The sequence below is a fragment of the Athene cunicularia genome (assembly GCF_003259725.1).
Source record: "Athene cunicularia isolate RWA chromosome 6 unlocalized genomic scaffold, athCun1 chr6_part1, whole genome shotgun sequence".
Lineage (NCBI taxonomy): Eukaryota > Metazoa > Chordata > Aves > Strigiformes > Strigidae > Athene > Athene cunicularia.
The window spans coordinates 18,974,375-18,994,444 of record NW_020799105.1 but is presented as its reverse complement, the minus strand read 5'-3'; the positions used below and the strand labels follow the sequence as shown (position 1 = coordinate 18,994,444).

Below are 20,070 nucleotides of genomic sequence, written 5' to 3'. Positions count from 1 at the left end.
ATATGTGTAACAGAATTGCATTAACCATGCTTTCTAGCATTGATCTGTAACCTGAGCCAGTGTGCATTTAAAATGGTGACTGCAAGCCAGTACATTCACCTTGTAATTTTTGAACTCAATCAATAAGATTGTTTAACTCTCAATTGATCAAAAATTGATTGTTTTGGGAGCCACCATCTTTTTCAGATGCTTCCCAATTACATCAATTCTAGAAGGATATCCAGTTCATCCATAGGCTATTAATGAAGTTTGACCCATGTTATTTAAGAAGTCTGTGTAGATAGCCAGAAGAGCTTTAAAATGAATGACATGGAGAGCTAATTTGGGTAAAGGAGGTGCTGCAATATTAACTTTTTTTTTTTTTTCCTTGTATAGCTATTGGCGAATATGAAGAGCTTAGAGCAGAAAATAAGAAAACGAAAGAAGAGGTTTGTATCTATTGATTATTTCTTCAATGCTAAAATGCTGAATGTTAGAATACCTTATTGGCTATGGCAGGTTGTTTACTTTTGTGAGCTCAGCTGATTACTTACAAATAGTAAGTATTACTACAAGTAATAATTATTACTTGTACCTATATGTATTAAAAAGCAACAAATGCAACTCCCAGCAGCTATTCTAGCTGTCCTACTCCAGAAAAGTTGTAATAAATATATATATATATATATATATATATAAAAAATGATTGCTGCTATAGCCAATTTGCCTATGATTACAATGTGAGCATAGACCAACTCAAGTGTTTATTCTTAGGAAGACTTGTGTCTCTTGGATCTAAACCTTATTACAACTCGATTTGCACAGTGGGACTTACTGAAAAGGAAATAGAACAACTCCCCTCACCCAGCCCTTCTGAAAATTCAAAATGTAGGAATATGATTTCTGAAGGTATTTAAAATCTTCCCCCCTCCCCCCCCCAAAAAAAAGAAAAACAAAAAAAAAAAGAAAGAAAAAAAGAACACCCCCACACCCCCACCCCCAATTTATTAAGAGAACAAGATGTCTTATCTTAATTTACAGAATGGTGCTGCGGCATAAAATGGATTTGCAGCATATCACACATCCTTCTGTGAAATCTGTGTGCCTGTCCAACTTGAAAAGAAGCTTTGAATGTATGGGCTGAACCTCATACATCACTGCAGGCTTCATTTTTTAATGTTCAGATATACTGGGGTAATAAATAATGATTGCTTTCTAGATTGCTTATTGTAATTATGATGAACTATCTTTCTAGTAGTAAAATTAAGCATATTCAGTAAGGTATCGCTTTCTACCCAGGACTCTTGGTCATTCAACACACCTGCTTTCTTCAAGGAAACCAATGGGAGCAGAGAACAGAGAGGTTTGATGGCAGTGTTATGTTGCATAAATCCATGTCAATATGCAAAAGATTTTTAGCAGATATTTGCCAAAAGAAACTGTGGCCAGTAAAAGCTTCTTAACAGTTCTAGAAGGTGAGGAAGGCAGAGTTGTTAGTGCTACACTGTGCTGTAAACAAAAAAAATATCTCCTTTCTCCACTATTAGTGAGCTGAAGGTGCAAGAGATGTTAGTTTTCAAATCCCTGTTAACTGCCAAGGCATGTAGGTTTAATTTAGCTTTTTGTGAAGTAATTCCTGAAGGGTAACTTTTAGTCCAGTTGTTATTAATATTGCAGTTCAAGGATGTGTTGGGAAGACCTTGTCCTTAACTACTTTGTCGTTATTAAAGACTTGAAGCTTATCTTCACATTATGTTTCAGCAAAGACTCTGTGTGTGTGTACTGAGCTCAGCATACTGTGCTTCACTCCCTCCTACCCACTGACCTCCTTATCTTTTTTACTCTACTTGTTGCTGCCTTCCTGTTCTGCTGTCCTGTACCAGAGCCTCAGATATCCTAGGAAATCTGTCTTCTGTTTTTGCTGTTTGGAAGACTGTGGCACTTCATTTCCTAGTGCTTAGAAGAAGATAATGAAACTGAGTTAACACCAAGAATTGTCCTGTCTGACAGCAACGGAGAGGGAGGTGTGTAAGAGCCTGTATACCACCTCCACAGAGTATCTTGTAGTCTCCAAACCACTCGCAGCCTGGGGACTTCCTCAGCTGCATGTGGTTTCAGTGTGTGCTGCCCTCCACAGCTTTCTTCCTCGGATTTGTCCCATGCCCCCAAGCTTGTGCTGATTGTTGGCTTCCATCACAGGTGAGGAGTTCCACATCAGGACTGTCCACCACGTGAAAAACGGGCTGCTCATCTTTGTCCTGAAACCAAGTCCTGCTAGCTTTGGTCTTTCTTCAACAAAGATTTTGTTTAGGTTGGGAGGGGATGGGGCAGAATAAGAGCTATGTTTTTATTTAGGGAATTTTTTTCTTCAAAGGCAATTCCAATTAAAAATTTTGCTGTCAATTTGAGGTGAAATGAGATGTTCTGAGGTTGTTTCTTGCATTCTCCTTTCTTCCTTGCTCCTTTGTCTTACTTCTTTTCAACAACTGCATATCTCTAGCCACTCCTGTGTGTTTCTTCTGAAGGTTGGTATGTTTTTCAGAATACTTGCGTAACAACTGAAAATCGTCCAACTCTGAGCACATGGGGATTACATCCCCAGTCGGGCAAATTAGTTAAGCACGTGCTCAGGGTTGGGGGATTTTCAGTTGTTATACAAGTATTCTCCATCTGAGAACCTCCATCCTGCAAATTGATGTGGTTGTGTAAGCAGTCCTGCTTAATTGTTTAAGTGCTTGGACTCAAGTGGTTAAGTGTGAGGCTCTAACTGCATTTCTTCCACAAAAAAAAAGAATCTACTGATACAGAGTTTGTGGTTATGTTTGCTTACAGCAGTGACAGTACTGGAAGAAACTATTCCTTGTGTTATTGCAGGTCTGGGTAATTGTGAAAGCTCGTTAGCATCTCTGTGACTTTGTATCTGAGTTTATGCTTTGCAGTATCAAATCAGATGCTGGAGGAAGTATAGCACAGGCTACCTCTGCCTATGGGTCTGGGAAGTTGTAGGTCACTTCTGTTCCAGTTTCTGCCCCTGTCAGGATGAGTGTAAGCAAACGGCTTCCTCTATCAATTATGGTCATATAATTGCATCAATAGGAGGAAGAGAAGATAATTTTGGTTTTTTTAGAAGAAGATTTGCAGCCTATTTGTGGAAAGTACCACGCAGGAGTTAGAGTTGTCTGTATGTATGTGCTTTTGATGCACTTGGTGGAATATTTTTCTAAGTCGCCACTACACTTGTATATCTCTGAAAGATGAGCTGTGTCATGAAAAAAATATCCTAGTTTATATTAGAAACATGGATCTTGGTGGATAATGGACAGCTAACTTAAGATGGAATTTTAAATTTTGGAATCTTATGATCTTTTTAAAATATTTTTTCTTAAGATTAGAAAGTAAACTGACTTTTATATAGGTTACTTTGTTCAAAGCACTGCTGCTTAAAAGGATGCTAATAACCATGAAAAGTCAGGAGCAAAATATAAAGTCTTTGATCCACAGTGTCTCTTCCTCATTGCCTTGCTAAACTGCCAATTTGGAGACCTTTGGTGGGGTGTCTGACAAAATTGGTGCAGGCATTTTTTTATTAGAATTTTTAAATACTTTCAAAAACTGGAGCAAAAAATGGCATTGGCAGATTACTTCTCTTAGGTCATCCTTTTAATTGAAGTAGCTGACTAAATGTGCATACTAGTCCCCAGAAAATAGGTAACTAATGTTCAGTTGCACACAAATGTAGGTAACTTAATAATATGCAGTTCTGACGTATTCAGAGTCAGATCATGAATAAATATTTGACTACTTGCTAATCAGACAGAAATGACTCTGAACACTGGTTTTGACAGTGTTTTGTCATGCTGCCAGTAGGGGGGAAAAAAAAAAAAAAAAAAAAAAAAAAATACATCATTCATGGTGTTTGCTCTGTTGAAGAACATGTATAGAGTGGATTATATGTTTTGTCCCCAAATGGGAATAGAAGGGATTCTGCTTTGATGACATGCTCATTCTTTCTGTAAGATTATAGCAAATGTCATAGGATACTTTTGAGCACTGTACGAAACTCATAATTTTAGAACAAGCATTAAATCTGCATAAATTTCACAATCTGTGTAAATGGGAAAGAATGTATCTTGTGTTGCTAAGCAATGGCTTAATTGACTATATGGCTACTACGTGGACTTCTGCATCTTAATATCTGGACTGAACAATCTCCTTCTTGTTTTTGCCCTTTGAAGGCCCTTTACTGAAGTCAGTAGGAGCTTATGTGCAAAATAGTTGGCAAAGAAGAAGCCTGTTAGAAGAGAATAGACAAGAAACCCAAGCCTCCCTGGAATTAGTGGCAATAGGCTGGTGGGAGCGGGTGTGTGGAGACTCTGTATCCGCAGGCTGCCAGGTTCCATCGACCTCCCAACGTCACGTTGTAGTGTCAGGTTCCTGTGCTGGCATGGTGCTGTCCTGGTATTGTGCTAGCTCCAGGTACAGGCCAAGTTCATGTACTGCTATTCACCTTGCTGTATGTCTAGTATTTGGTTTGAGGACCGATCTTTGACATGTGCATGATTTAGTTGTAAGTAGTCAGCATATCGGTTCTCCATATGAGAAATGAAAGTATTGCCTTGTATGTTGTGTACCTAGAAGGACGAAATCTGAAATTAAGTGGGATTGGCAAAACTTCTGAACTTGCTTCTGCAAAGATGAAGAATTTTAAGGAGTTATTCACAAAATTAAATTTGTAAACGGAACTCTTTGTTTCTAAAGATACAGATGTAATGTCTTTTTATTGCCAAGAAACTATTGTTGACTCCTACAGCTAGTTCAGGACCGGCATGGGAATATTGTCTATTACCTTCGGGTTTTTTATTGGGATAATAGTGCTGTAAATATCTGATTAAAAATGTAGTAAATAAAATTGTATAAATGCTTATTTTCCTTTGCAGAGCAGCTGGAACTTTTAACAAAATAAAGATAAAAACAGAAAAATGACTGACAGTCCAGGAGTTACTGTTTTGTTGGGGTTTTTTTTTCCTCATTTGAAAGTACTCAAGTATAGAGCTATCTGTTAATGATGACAAGGGAAGACTTAGTAAATACTTGAAGACTGTTTCTCAGCAAAAGTTGTATGTTCTTGAATGTGAAAAGTGAACAGTAGATTTTATAGTAATGTTATGCTATTTGCTTTTTAACATCTAGGGTTAGTAATATTCTTGTCAGTTAACAATCCTACTGTATATGCCTCAGATTGCTTTTTTTGGAAAGTGAGGTGTTTGTGAATTTTGAAGGTTTCTGTGCAGCTTTTTTCAAAGCATCTAACACATAAATTTTGATATTTTTAAACTTTCATTTTTTAAAGGTAAGGTCAATTTCTTTTAAAGGGTGACTTTTTTTTTTTTTATTATGAAATTAATTGCATTATATGAATATTTTATTTGCATAACTTTTTAGTTGGAAACAGTACAAGTAGTTAAAGACAATCTCAACTTTTTCTAATTCTTTGCTAAATTGGAGATAAACTAGGATATTTTGGTAGGACTTGTAACAGCTCTGCTTGCACAGGTCTGATTGCAAGACAAAAGGCAAAGTGCTTCCCATTGATCATTTCAGCAAGGGCAACAATCTCCTGCTCTCCTTTTCTTCCCGCTCTTTCACAGTAGCAGCAAAAGGAAAATATTCAGAAAGCTGCAGCTGGGAGCAGGAATTGCTCTGCAGAGACCCAAACCCACAGACCGGGGTTATGCAGAGACACATGTGTAGCTGTCAGGAGACTGGTCAGCTTGCTGTGGTCCAAATGGAGGTCTCTGCAAACAGCACGCAAGGTGGAGTGAATAAGTCGTTTAACTTCCCCTTTCGCCGCACAGGGAAAGCTGATACTCCTCACGGCGCGTTGCTGGAGGGTTTAAAAAAGAGTTTTTCCTGCCATTGGGACAGGGATTGTACCGCATCCTCTACATCAAGGTTTTCTTCAGTAGGAAAGTGTCTTGTTGACTTCCACAGGTGACAGATGAGATCCTTAAAAACTCTAATCTTTCTGATTTTTAAACCGAGCATTAAAAGTGTTTGCTCACTTAATGTGCAGTGGGCTGAAAGCCTGCAGCATGCAGAAAAATCCGTGGGTGAAGTATGCCAGTGTGGTTACAGTGTCTCTCTTGTAAAATACAAAGAGGCAGCAGCTCACGCTGATCTCCCTTTTGCTGTGGAGCTGTGCTCTGCAGGAGCAACCAGAAATACTTTCTACATCTTTTACTGCCTTCTGTTCTTAGACTGCACTTCTGCCAGTAAGGTAAGGTAAATTTTTGCTGAGGAAACTGAGAGGAAGGGCAGTAATTGGCAAGATTAATGCACAGATTTCCCGTCCCCACCTCTCCTGTGCAAGGTTCTCGAAACAGCTGCTTTGTTCACAGGGCCAGATGAAACGGTGAGTCCTCATCTGGTTCTACTTGCTCTGCATGTCTTGCTCCTTCTGCAGCTCTACCTTGTTTCACAGACCTTTACAGCAGCTGGTGACTGACCTGTCCCCCTTGCTCAGCCCCTGTCCTCATCACCCCGGTGCCATGAGAAGACTGCCATTCAGCTCCTTTTGCTCCCACAGATAGCCATCAGCAGTGGCTTCCAATGCCTCTGAGGTGACACCAATGGCATCTTCTCCTTGCCCAAGAGCAGATCCTTCATCCAAGGTCCTCCAGGGCTGATTGAAGGGCTTTCATGAATTTGGTTGCCTTTGAATCCGGCTCTCCCCCTTCTTTTTACTTAACAACAGGCTCCTTTCCCGGCTAACTCAAAGTGGGTCCTCATGTGGAAAACTGAAAATTGAGTAAAATCATATCAGGTTTTTTTTTTCCTCAGATCTGTTCCAGTGACAGGTATCCTTCTAACTGCAGTTATACTGCAAGGAGCTCAGTCACACAGATCTCTTACAGAAGTTAACTCATGGTTTTACGTTGATTTATGACTGTGAACACACACAACCGCATGTGAGGAAGGATGTCTGGTATGCCGTGTGTGTAAGACACGTTGTGTGCCAATCATACTTCCCTCTGGGTCATGTGTTTTTCACAATGTGGTTAATCATGGACCGTGTCTCGTGTGAAGTTTACTCATTTCTTTGAGTTCTTTCATTTGCTTACAGAAGGGGTTTTCTTAGCAAAGTCTATTTAGCATCTGTTTTATTCTTACTCTTTGAAGAAGCCTTTCCATCATAAGATCAGTGATTGTAGCCCTGTGCAGTATTAACATTAACCCCAAAATGAATAAAACTGGGGTGATGGGAAATCCTCAGAGTATGAAGATAAGTGCCCTTCTCTCTTCAAGGCTGAGGCTTTGCTCATAACGTTATAAAGCTGAACAGCATGTCCCTGCTTACTGGCTTTGAGGTTTTCCTTGCATGTGGTAGGTATAGAAATGTAGGCCTCTCTTCCAAGTCTATTTGTGTTAAAGAAACAAGACTTAAAGCATATTCTTGCCATGCAGAGTAGTGCTTTTACTGCTGTGTAGAATGTGGGTTACTGTTTATATCAGTTTTGGATAATGCAGCTCTTCTAAAATATTTTCAGAGTAGCTCTGAATTAGAACACCAAATCAAGTACAACTTGCCAATTTGGTTAGGAAAAACTCTGGGTAATGAATTTTTTATGCATACTTTCCATCAATCTTGCATGACTGAGAGCAAAAAGAAATGATACTTTGATAGACTTCTGTAAATTATTGTGCCAGCAATTGATCTTTGTTGATTTTCCATGTTGTGACTGACTGCTAATTAAATAACTGGGATCAGTGTTTCATGTCAATTTTCTCTTCTCCTACAGTGTGACAAAATCAAGCAAGAACGAGATGAGGCTGTCAAAAAACTGGAGGAGTTTCAGAAAAGTAAGCTGATAATGTTAGTAGGATTTTTTTGGTATAGAGAGTTATTAACATCATTGTGCATACTCTACAGCTGCTTTAAGAATGCTGATATTCAGGTCTACTTGCTGTTTCTCCTTCAAAACCTTGTTTTAAGGAGCTAATCCAGCAATACTGACCACTGTCAGACTAACTGCTGTCACAGCATTTATACACTCTGACACAGGTAGACATTCTTAAGGTGAAAAGTGGTGAAAATACAGTGGTACAAATTTAGCTCTAATGCTGGATTCTGCAAGTGGCTTTTGAAATGATACGTGCTTGGACTGAGTGGGATTTTACCCTATTGCTGAAATTGCTAATAATAATAATAATAATAATGATGGTAATTTTTTCATGAAGGAGTAAAATTTCTTTAAGCATAGGCACACCAATAAAGGTTTTTAGGATGAACTGCTGTCACTTGATAATTTTTACAGCAAGTTTGGTCTTGTCTGGGCTGTAAGAATGTCAATATTCAGCTTTACACTTTTATGGTGATGGTTCCATTGAAACTGTATGGTGTCTGGAAGCAACAAAGCACATCTAATGGGAGTGGAAGTATCCTAGTGGAATAGCTCCTTAGAAGAAACAATTACAATAGGATTGTGGTCTGTTATGTCTGGTTTGTGCCAGTACGGTGAACTGCACGATGAAGCATCAGAAATGTGGATGAAGTTAATTCAGGAGAAGGAAATCACATGATCTATACTTTTGTGTGACTCTGTTAATAGAGGAATTTGCTCACTTCTATTCTGTAGTTGTTCATATGATACAATTATGGAAAATAATCTAAAATCAACAGGAATCATCTGGTGTCTTAAATGATCTTAGATAACTGTTCTGTGAGGCAAGAATGTTCTCTAAGAAGTCTAATTCCTCTGGAAAAAACTGCAGCCTGTTTTGTTTTTGTTATGATACAAGGAATACCAGAGTGTGGCAGAAAATGTCAAGTAGTTAAGACTTAAAATTTGAAGTAATATTTGATGTTGTAAAATTTTATAGGTTTCTTTTATCTTCCTTTCACATTTTTAAAGGACATACCTTGTAAACATAGTGATAAAATGCCAGGAATATTAGGATTTTAAGGCAATAATAGAGCCCATTATTTAAACGACAATATAAAAGGCAATTATATTGATGAAGAGCTACATTGGCTTTGTGTCTGTGAATAAACTTGGCCTGTACTCAGCTTCTATTTGTTCTCCTGGCATAAACACATATTGTGTGTGATTCCAGTTTAATGGGGCCCCGTTTGTATGCCAAGCAGCTGCATTTTAGGCCCTATTGCGTGATTTCATAGCTCTCTGAAAATTGGTTCTATTGAGCACAAGAGATAGAAGGTGGTGGTGGGGGGGAAAGCTTCAACACACAATCATTTCTTTTCAATTGGAGCCAGCAAGGTTGATGACAACATGACCATTGTGTTATAATGATAAGACCACTAAGGATCTGTACCTCTCATCAAGGCTTTCACACAACAGCAGATACAATTTAATTCACTGCTCTGTCAGCAGTGCTGATACCATTATGCCGTCTGTCTCCACAGTTATAATCACTGTCCTCCGAGAAATGCAGTTGAAATGATCTTGAGCAGTCAAAGAAACTCTCAATTAAGGCTGCCACTTCCAATGTGTCAGATTGTGTCTTATGCACTTGGTACAATTTTCACTTCCAATCCTGTTTATTTACAATGTCTACCAGTAATTACGCTTAACATGTCATTTAGTGAGGGTGCCCCTGCCAAGGAGATTGTTGGGTGCTGCAGTACCATTGAGTGGGAGTTTCTCGCAGTCAATGCCATCAGCGGCTTTTAGTCCCTGATGGGATGCAGTAGTAATGTTGATAATGCAAGTATCGTGCTCATCAAGTCATAATTAGATGCCACTCAAATGTGCCACTTGTAATAACAGTGTTGATTCATGTTTTCTTGGTGACTGCAACTACTAATTAGTTAAGTGGTTTTTGGTTGGCCTGCATTTGCTGCGGATTATTATTACCCCTGAAAAAAACTGTCAAGGTTAGAGATGTTTCAGGCCACTTAGTGCTGCTTTATGAATTTTAATATTGACATAATAAGAACTTTGGACAGACTTAGGAAATAATATATTTTTGTATTTAATTTGGGAAGATTTTTTTCCTCTGAGTTAATCATAATTGCAGGTTAATTAAGCTTAAATGAACCAAGACTAATCCCTAGTTCTGCCATGTGAGCCCAATCCTTGTTTCCTAACTTTAGCATTGCTTGAGGCCATTAGATTCCTGGCTGTAAAATGGGAGCAGCTCTATATCTCCACTGCTCCCTCATCCTGCCCAAAGCATTTCATTGCTCCAGATTTCCAGAGCTAGGTAGAACAAAACCAGAAGAGATATGGACATGTACTACATGAAGCTTTTCCTCTCTCAGATTAAATACAGCAGCTGGTACCGCGTGCTTGGAGCAGATAATGTCTCCAAAGTCAGAAAAAATTGAAATAAAAAGACAACCAAAGAAAGAGGTGTGATTGCTCTGCTGTTAAAAGACTTCATGTGAATGTAGTTTTTGGACCAAGATTTCCTGGTTCTTGGCCCCGCTCTATTTATTGGCTGCTCATGTTTTGTAGAACTTGTTTCTTGCATAGAGCTACTGATTTGACAGCAAACTCCAATGTATTGCTGGTGTCCTTTGTTACTAGCAAAATGTTAGTTAATATTGACTATCAATAAAGCTGCATAAATAACACTTGCTTTTTCCTATCCTATCCTGGTTTGTAATTATTAAGATTATCTCTGTATATCAAAGAAGGCTTAAATAATTCTCTTCAGTATTTAGGCAAAAGTCTTGGAAGAGGACAAGTGGCACTTTCTACCCAGTTTTTAAAGCTTATCTTCATGAAAAAGAAATGAGATACTAGAAAAAGTCTATATTTACACTATATTCCAGGCATGTTCCTGCTCAAAGTAGTGTTCAGCTGTGACTAGTCCTTTCTGCACATTGAAATCCTGACACCGGGCTGAAAAGGAATCTGTACCACGAAGTGAATTACAGCATTAGGGTCCAGGCTGCTGCTTAGGGATGAGTAAGGGTGCCAGGAGCCAAGGAGGAGTTGTGTCAATGACCAAGGTGCTAGCCTGAGAGAGGGGAAGCTATTGTTGGGTTTCCTGCTTTGCTCTAGATCCCCTGTGTGACTTGAAGCTTGTCACTTAGATGACTTTCTACGCTAGTTAAGTACCTATGAACTGCTGGAAGTTGATGGGGAATTGCAAGCCTAAACGCATCTGTGCTTTTAAATGGCCTCTAACTCACATTGATATCCTCTATCCACTGATGTCCATGGTATCCAGCTGTGACATCAAATACAGGATCACCGATGGGTATTTCAGATGCAGTCATACAGCTGCCCTGGTCTCATGAAGATTGTGTCTTTTCACATGTGTGTGCTGGTGTCTGAATCTGCGTAGGACTGTGAGGGCAGGGTGTGAGGCCACCAGTGCTTGTTTTAAGGCATGCTCAAGCACAGAGAGACTTCAAATAACCAGTTCAGAGTTACAGTCATAGGGTAATACAGAACTTGGGTTGGTTAGCTGAGGTTGTCAAAAGTTGTGCAAAAATTACCAAGTTTCCATCAGGGTGTATCCCAGCTGCTGCAGGTAGCTTTGAAGCTGATGGGGCTGAACCAGAAGAAGGAACTGTGCTCTGCTGATGATTTGACTTCAGTGGAGTATGTGCTGTAGGAGGCACTGCAAATATGGAGGCTTTGGTCTCTTAACTCCTTTCTTCATTTCCTAGTAGACTTGCCCCAAGCCTGTGCTATATGTCCATCCTGCAGCTTTTCTTGTACAGTGTGCTTAGTGAGTGTGTGATACTTAAAATATCATACAAACCTGAGGACTGGAAGGTGAAAATAATCTTTGTAAGACACCTGAGTTAATCTTGCTGTTTAAAAGTATTGAGGTTTTGATCTTCTGAAAACAGTGTCCATACCAAATTTTCAAGAGGATGGCAACCTGAAGGGACAATCTTAATGGTCTGATTCTGATTCCTCAAGTGTTAATGAAATATAGTGAATGACGATGGTCAGGGAGGCTCCTGCTTGCCTTCTGCTTCTATAAGCTAATGTTCCAATTCGTCCTCCAGTGCTACAGACATGGCTCGAGAGAGTTGCTTAAAGCAATGAGCCAGATATTCAGTGTTCAAAACAGTTCCTATTCATGGAGGTTATCTAAGTATGTGCTTCCCTGTATTTGAACTGCTTAGATAGAAAGTTAACAGAAAAAGATGTAATGATTCTGGTCATGGGATGCATGTGTCAAATGCAAGAAAATACTGACTAATTTTTGAACTCTTCCTCTAGTTTCTCACATGGTTATTGAGGAAGTAAACTGTATTCAGAACCATCTTGAAATTGAGAAGACGTGCCGTGAAAGTGCTGAGGCTTTGGCTTCTAAGGTGAGAAGAATTACAGTGTTTCTGTTTCATCTGATTTTTTTTTATTTTTTTATTAATTTGAGATTGTATGCATGTCCCATATATGTTTTTGTATAATCTTGAGGATCTGTGAAATTGTTTTGAAGTGGCAAAAACTGTAAGCCATATGTGAGATGCAAAATACAATTCCTCCCTTTAAAGAAAAAAAATACCCATTTTAATTTCGTTTCTATTTTGGAACAGCAAGTCATGGACCAGCATCTTGATATCTTGTTTTTATATGCATTTAGGTTAAATGGAAAACAAGTTTTAGAACTGTCCTGTGTGAGATATAAAACAATAATGAGCATTTCAGTGTCTAAATCAAATGGAAAAAGTCAACCACTGCATTACATTTCAGGTGATTGTTTATGAAAGCAAAGCGAGGGCAGGGGAAAGGTGACCTCCGCTGCTCTGTTGATTGCGTCTAGTCTGATGAATTTAGCAAGTGTGTAATTTTCTATATTCCATCTCATCAGAAGTGCATTATTATTAAAGAATGTTTTTATCTCTCTGTTATATATTTTTGGTTGTGTAAAATGCATCTGAGCCACTTCATCAGAAAATGGATTACAGCAATTTTGAACCAAATTTCATTAGCAATGCTGACTGCCTTTTTTTTTTTCTTTTTCTTTTTTTCCCCCCTCCCCATCCCCTGCCCAAAGCACATCCTTAGATATGGTAAAAATCACACCAGCAAGAAATCACTTTAATTTAGATGCATTAGCAATGTACTTTCTGGAGGTATTTACTTAATTGTTCGCATAATGACACTATATTAGAATGCATAAGATAGTCAATCAGCATATAAGTAAGAAAATGAACATATTTATTCAACTTTTCTTCTTCTCCGCACTTTTCCTGTAATGCATGTACAGGGGCAGTTCAAAGACTAGCTTTAACCTGTGGGACTGCTTTCCCAAAGCTGGTTTGTTGCTGTGAGCTGACTCAGTAAGGTTCCTTACACCACCCTCCCCACTTGCTCTGTTTCATTCTTTGGAAATGAGATTAAGAAGTTCTTGAGTAAATCTCTGTAGTTGGGGAGCTGAGAAAAAGGGGGATCAAGGAGGATTGCTCAGGTGAAAGTTCAGGGTCAGCCTAACTGTACAATATACATTTTATAATTTGAAGGTAAACATTGACTTCAACATATTTTAAGTCATTAGCAGAAAATTGAGCCTCGTTCCTAGACCTGAATACAGGGAATGCTTGGCTGGTGGTTGGGCAGTCACCCCAACATGCGCCTGAACACCACTGAGACTGTGCTGAGCTTACCGAGAGCTGCTGGCATGGGTGTTTGGATGCAGAACAGTGAAAGAAATGGTGAAAGTGAATCATTTGCAGCAAACTCTGTTCAATTTTTGCTGACACCTTGATCAAGATGGAGATGCCTTACAGAACTTCTGTATCATCCACCAACCAGGCTTGTGTTTAGGCATCTAGCCCAGAGTGGTTTCTGACTTGTGGTTTGACCCATAAAGAATTGGTTTATGGTATGGCTTTCATTTTGCGTGTGTTGACTCTACAGTGATAATTCTTGAGAACTGAAAAGAATTCAGAAGAATTTTGAGGTAATTCTATCGTGATTGGTAGTATAGTAATTGTGGTGTTTGTAGTTTATAAGAAAATAAGTGCATAGGAGGAGGTAAGAGTTTTTATTTGACCAATTGATATAGCTGGCAAAACCAGACAAGCTTTCAGGAACACAAGCCCTGAAAGAACTTCTTCAGGTCATTCAGTTAGGGCTCCTGTTGATGTTGGTGCATGCTTAAGGGTAAGGGGCTGAAGCAGCTGTCACAAAGACTGTGTAGCATTAAGTAAACTTGATAGTTGATTTGATTTGAACCTACCCAGGGTATTTATTAATCAGAAGTGCCAGAGGGGATAATGCATCATGATGAATTCAAGCCTCCTCAGAGGAGAAAGTGGACAAGTTTACCATCTTCAGACCATTTTAATGTTGAATGGAGCATTTAATACAATGTTACTTTGTCGTCTTTGTTTGATAGATCTTTTAATGATAAGGGAGAAGAAAAATACAGTTGACTCTCTTTCTTGCATGGCAGCTCAAAGACAGACTAACTAGCTTCTTACTGTTTGTGCTTCTCAACTTTCAGCTCAACAAAGAAAATAAGACCTTGAAAAGAATTAGTATGCTTTATATGGCAAAACTGGGCCCAGAAATTATCACTGAAGAGATTAACATTGACGAAGATGATTCATCCACAGATACAGAAGCTAACTCCGGATCATGCAATTCTGTGCATTGTCAGCAGCAAATAAAAGGTGAGTGCTGGTGCTGAGCCTACATCACCATACGAGGCAAAAGTTGTCTAAAGAATGGCATTACTGGTTTGGACCAGAGATCCGTCTGGATCCGAGTCGTGATTCTGAGAGTGGTCATCAAAGGATTTCCAGGAAAGACTGTAAGAACATGGTAGGCTTGTGGTGATACTGTGTAATGTATATGGTGGATATACAGCCTGCAAAGCAAGTTACAGTGCAATAGGAAAATGAGGCTTACACAGCTAAGAGTTCAGTGTTAGTGAGTTGGTAAAAGAAATACTTTCTCAGATCCTTAACAAAGTAAAAGTTAAGCAGAAGGCCAAGGTTGCCTTGGTATTGCTTCAGTTGCAGTGTCACTATTGCAAAGCTACGACAGGATTCGCCATTTCTGTTTCCATTGTGTACCTTTGTATGCACAAACTTCATTCATTTTCCAGAGCTACTACCAAACAAGCAATTTATGCAGTACAACAGTCCCTTTTTAAAACAGCAAAGCTTGGGAATATGGAAATACACTGATAAGAGAAATCCATGCTTTATTAAGAAATTTCTGGTTATTCTTTGAAAGGCAATTGGTATTTCTATAATCCAAAATCTGCTTTTCTTCTCTAACTGTGATGAAGTCGTCATGATTCTCTATGTTGTTATATCATAGTATCCCAAAAAGAGGAATGCCCACATTCTACCTTTGATGACAGGGGAAGAGGTTAAGTGGTTCACTTTTTTAAAAAAAAACTTCATTTTATTTGATAGCAAGTTACAATAGCAAATGATGTCTGAGTACAGCTTTCTTGAACTTTTGGCCTGACCTTGTTAATTGTTTTCTGTTTGAATGCAGCAGCCATAGTGAAGTGGTACAAAGTATCACCGAAAAAAAAGAACAAGTGTTACAAAAATGCTTTAAAAAAAATCCCGTCCAAGAAATCAGATGTCATAGTACCCTTCTATAATAAGCAGTTTTCCATCCTATAGTTGTAGGAAAAGAGGTAGAAAACAGTGTGATCCACACCATGCAACCCATCTGAATTGGAAATAAGACTCAGGAGTTCCTCCTGTCTTTTACTGCAGAAAGATGTCAAGGATACATTTAAAGACAGCAAAGACTCGGGCTGCAGATCAGAGGAGAACGTGGTTATGATGGTAGCAGGGTCAAAATAGAGAAATATTTTGGGAAGGCTGTGATGCGCATGCTTTCTGTCCTGATGAAGAATTCATTAAAGAACAAAATGTGGTACGTTGTAAAGGATTTAGAACTCCTTGTTTCTGCTCCTCTCTTGCATAATTATTTAATGTTAATGACCAGCACTTTGAGAAGTGCTGAGTATTTTTGAAAGCATTGTCATCCCATTTGCTATAGGAGAAGATATTCCATCCCTGTGCCTGGAGAGAAGCATGTGTGTGTATGGTAGCAGTGATCTGATAACGTGTACCAAAAGGCAGCATTAGGACTGTGGCCCTAGCGTGAGCCAAGCTGCCTGGTGTTTGTCTTCAGGGAAAAATCTGGAGTTGCATCTTGGATCACCTGTTAAGTGAAAGACCATATACAATGAAAGAGGCGTTTTCAAAACTCCCCTTCATGCTTTGGTGGTGGTGGTGTTGCCCAAGGTGAAATCTCTTCTAGGCATGTTTATAATTCCAGATGTTTGTGTTTTGTGTTGGGTATCTTGGAAGCCTTTTAGCCTTCTCACCATTTAACAAAATACTAGATGTTTTTTGGAATGATTCCTTCCCTCCCACCACTTTTCTGTAAGGATATACAAATAAGGTAGTACAGTCTGAGGCTCTTTGATTAACACACTCTCATTTATTAAAGGGATACATTTTTTTCTCTCAAAATAGCAAGAAAGAGGAAGGTATCTCATACATTAGGGGAAGGTGACAGTAAAGCTGTAATCCCTAATGGAACTGTAGAGTGGTGTCAGAGCGGTACCTGAAATTAATTTATAGTTTGGGGTTTTCTTTTTAGGTGTCCTTTCGGATATAACAAGAACTGAAGACTCCATTGTGTTGGTTGAGCAGTTTAGTGCACACCCTGTATCTGAAAGGAAACATTTCTTGTACACATTTATAAAGATTTAGGTTTATTGATATACTTTCTTCTCTGCATAATGAGGTTGATGTATGTACTGTAAGACCTGACTTAATCCACTTACCATAAATTTCAGTGAGACTTTTCCCCATTAATTTCACTGGAAAGCACAAATCCATAAAACAGATTATTTGGTTCCAGAATCTTCTGGGAAAACAGGTCTTTTTATTTACTTTAGAATGTGTATGCCTTTAATTTGGAGGAAAATAAATCTGAGGCTCCTGAATTGGGAGGGGGAGGTTGGGTAGAATCAACATTTTCAAGATGTGAGACCAAACAGAATGACATCCAGCATGTCATCATCATCATCTGCAATTGATTAGCAACAATTTTCTCAGCTCATGGCTGGTATTCAACGAACAGCAGTGCTATGAAATACTGGAAGCAGGTGGGGAATGAAAGCACTTACTGAAAACTAATATATATCAATAAATTTATATTTTTGTGGTGGTTTTATGTTAACCTAAACCTTGATGTATTATGTATGCAAACTGATCTCCTGTTAAGAAGTGATTATAATCAAATGTTTTATTCCATTGTGAATTTAATTTATTTCAGATTTTGATAATTAAGGAACAAAAATTCTGGGGGGAAAATTACAAGCATTAGCTCTTCTATCAGTAAAGGTTATATTCTGACTCTGTTCACATAATGTTACAAAGACTATAAATTGGCAGCTGTTCAGGACAATTTCTTCAGTGAAAAATTCCCAAGTATTAACTGCCTGTTGTTTTGTTTATTTCCCTTGTGACAAGAACTCATGATCCAAAAAGAATTGAAGTGCATTAATTTGTTTTAAAAAAGACTCCTATTAAAAATTGCTTTCTGCTACCTCCATACCAGAGTCTTTGTGATGTGACAGTCTCCTGAGTAGGACTCAGGACACTCTGTAGTGGCAGGATTGGCCCCATTATAGCAGAAAATGAATCATTCAGAATGCAAATAAAGACAGCACTATTCAACAAGGCAGCTTACCTCAACAGAGTAAATCTGAAACTGTGGCCCTGTTATAGATCTGTTACTTGACACTTATGTGAAGTTCCTCAATTATTGAGGATGTACCTGGAATACAGCTGATTCTTTGTATACAGTTAAGGTGTTTCATACTTGATTGTACTTGCATTGGTATGACATTTCCTTTGTTGTTTTCTTCTAAGAATAAAATATATTTTTCATTTCCTTCCTCAAACTGTAGAGCTGCGAGATCAAATCATATCTGTTCATGAGGAAAAGAAGACCTTAGCCATTGAACTGGAAAACCTGAGGTGCAAACTTGTAGAAGTAATTGAAGAAGTATGTATTGTACCACGGAAGGCGAGACCACGTTAGCGTGTAGTCAGTACTTTCTGTATCTAATTTTGCTAAAAACCCTCAGTTGTGAAGTTAATTGAATACCATCTAATCGCAAGTCCTGCCAGCCTGCCCATATGATGGATCACTTAGGGCACATGTCTAGAAGGGGCCTTCTACATCAGAGTCCAGTCTGCTGCTGTGGCTGGCACATGACTTTTCATGATCTGTTCTAATGCCCATATTATAACTCTCATCTCCACTTCCTGACAGCCCCTCACCCATCACAGCCTGTGGGGTTTTTTGGACTTCTTTAAACCTGTAGATGTGCAAGAAATGCTTCTGGAGAATGTCCAGTTTAATCACTGGTGCTACTTCATTGAACATATCCTTGAGTTTAGCCATTGGCAGTGCCCTGTCATGGTAATTAGTCCAGCAAATTGGCTTTTTGAGCCAGCAGTTTCATTCCTGCTTGAAAACTGGATAAGCCATGTACTGATGCAAATCAGGACTTAGTGGCTCTTCCTGTCTGTGCAACACTTGCATTCAGAAAGACACAGCTGACAGCTCTTGGACAATAAACAGAGCTCAGGAAAAAAAGCAAAACAGCAGCCTGACTATATTAAAATGCAAACGTGAAGGGCAATCTAGTAACTTTTCAACCAGGTGCTATGGCGCCTCATCTTGAAAGGTTCCAAAGATGTGATATTTGCAGCTGTGACTGGTATGTGCCATGAGAATGGGCCACGGGAGCACCGTGTGAAGGACTAGTTCATAACCCTTTAATGCCATCTGCTATGGGGTCTGAAAGTTGGAGTAAAAATGCTTCCCATCCGATTGGAAACCCTAAGATCAAGCCAAACCTAAGAAACAGAATTACTGAAAGCAAAATATTGTATGCATTATGTCTTGCTATATGCTTTATGCCACTAACTAAAATACTCTTATTTTTGATCTTTACACTTCTCTAGGTGAATAAAGTGAAAGAAGAAAAGGCTGTTTTGACAACAGAAGTTAATAAGCAGCAAAAACTGTTGGAGAAATGTAACAGAGGTGTGTGGTCACAGCAGGTTCTCTTAACAGTTTGCTACATCCTTTGCAGAAGCTTCAGAGCTTTTATGTTGTAGTACAAATAGCGGGTTACAGAACAGTGACTGTGGTCCAGATCTGAGGCTCGGCCTTATTGTTGCAGGCACTGCATTTAATACATGGACTATTCTAGACTCCCTCTACTCTAGGAAAATGCGACAGTGTAAATAGCAGGTTGAGTGTGAGAATAAGAAAACTTTTTGTTCTGTGGCACAAGTGGTAAGCTAGGACAAGAAGGCAGTCCTTCACAGAGATGGAGTTTGAACTTTAACCTCCTATTTTCCTAAATCATTACGTTGTCTTCCTTTTAGCTGGGACACAGATAATAATTTTGAATAACTATATTTGGGATATATCTTTTGAATATCTATATTTAATATCTATAATGAATAATTCTATATAATTAATATATATATTTGGGAGCAACTTGTATGTTCAGAGGATGATGGGGAAAAGGCAAGAGTTCTGGGAATGAGATAAATAGGATTTCCAAGTTATGGAAAGAAAGCAGGGAATTTCCTTTCCTGGAAAGAGATAAGTAAAACCAGGACAGTGAAAGTCTAAAAGAGATAGGGCTCAGAAAAGCAAAGCTTTTGCTTCGTGAAAGTGAGTGATTTCACATGAGAAATGGTTGACCCAAAAAATAATTCAGAGGAGAGGGTAAAGATTTTAGTGCCTTGGATTACTGTGCCCTTTTCTTGTCTTGCTGATTTAGCCTTGTAAAATTAAAGATTGTTTGGTTAAAAGTCTCCTTGGCTGTTTCACATTTTCCTCAGGTGGAAGACAACAGGTCTAGTCTCTAATGCCTACCTGTCCTGATGCGTTACTTCTTGTACCTTCCAAAGGCACTTGGCATCTTTAAAACACCTTAATAATACATTCTGGAGGTCTTCAGCTGCGTTCCCAGCTATTCTGATTTGTCTTCAAGTTGTTCCTTTGCACTTGTGTTTTACTTACAGAGGAAAAATAAAAATCTCTTTAAGACATCTTCCAGGAATTCTGAAACATTTGTCAG

At 38.7% G+C, this 20,070-nt stretch overlaps 1 protein-coding gene across 3 annotated transcripts in view; it reads left to right on the top strand.

Moving 5' to 3' along the window:
- Positions 1–379: 379 nt before the first annotated feature.
- The window catches only part of SHTN1 (shootin 1), a 57,280-nt gene continuing 37,589 nt past the window's right edge, over positions 380–20,070 (top strand). Inside the window, exons 1-6 of one of the 3 annotated variants that reach the window (XM_026851388.1) lie at positions 380–428; positions 7,779–7,839; positions 12,189–12,283; positions 14,419–14,587; positions 17,872–17,969; positions 18,938–19,019. In XM_026851388.1, the coding sequence (XP_026707189.1) occupies positions 12,197–12,283; positions 14,419–14,587; positions 17,872–17,969; positions 18,938–19,019 (436 nt within the window). In that variant the 5' untranslated portion in view covers positions 380–428; positions 7,779–7,839; positions 12,189–12,196. Of the gene's footprint in view, positions 429–2,267; positions 2,291–6,163; positions 6,257–7,778; positions 7,840–12,188; positions 12,284–14,418; positions 14,588–17,871; positions 17,970–18,937; positions 19,020–20,070 lie in introns of those variants that run through there. The other 2 variants (XM_026851389.1, XM_026851390.1) reach the window with 2 other exon arrangements.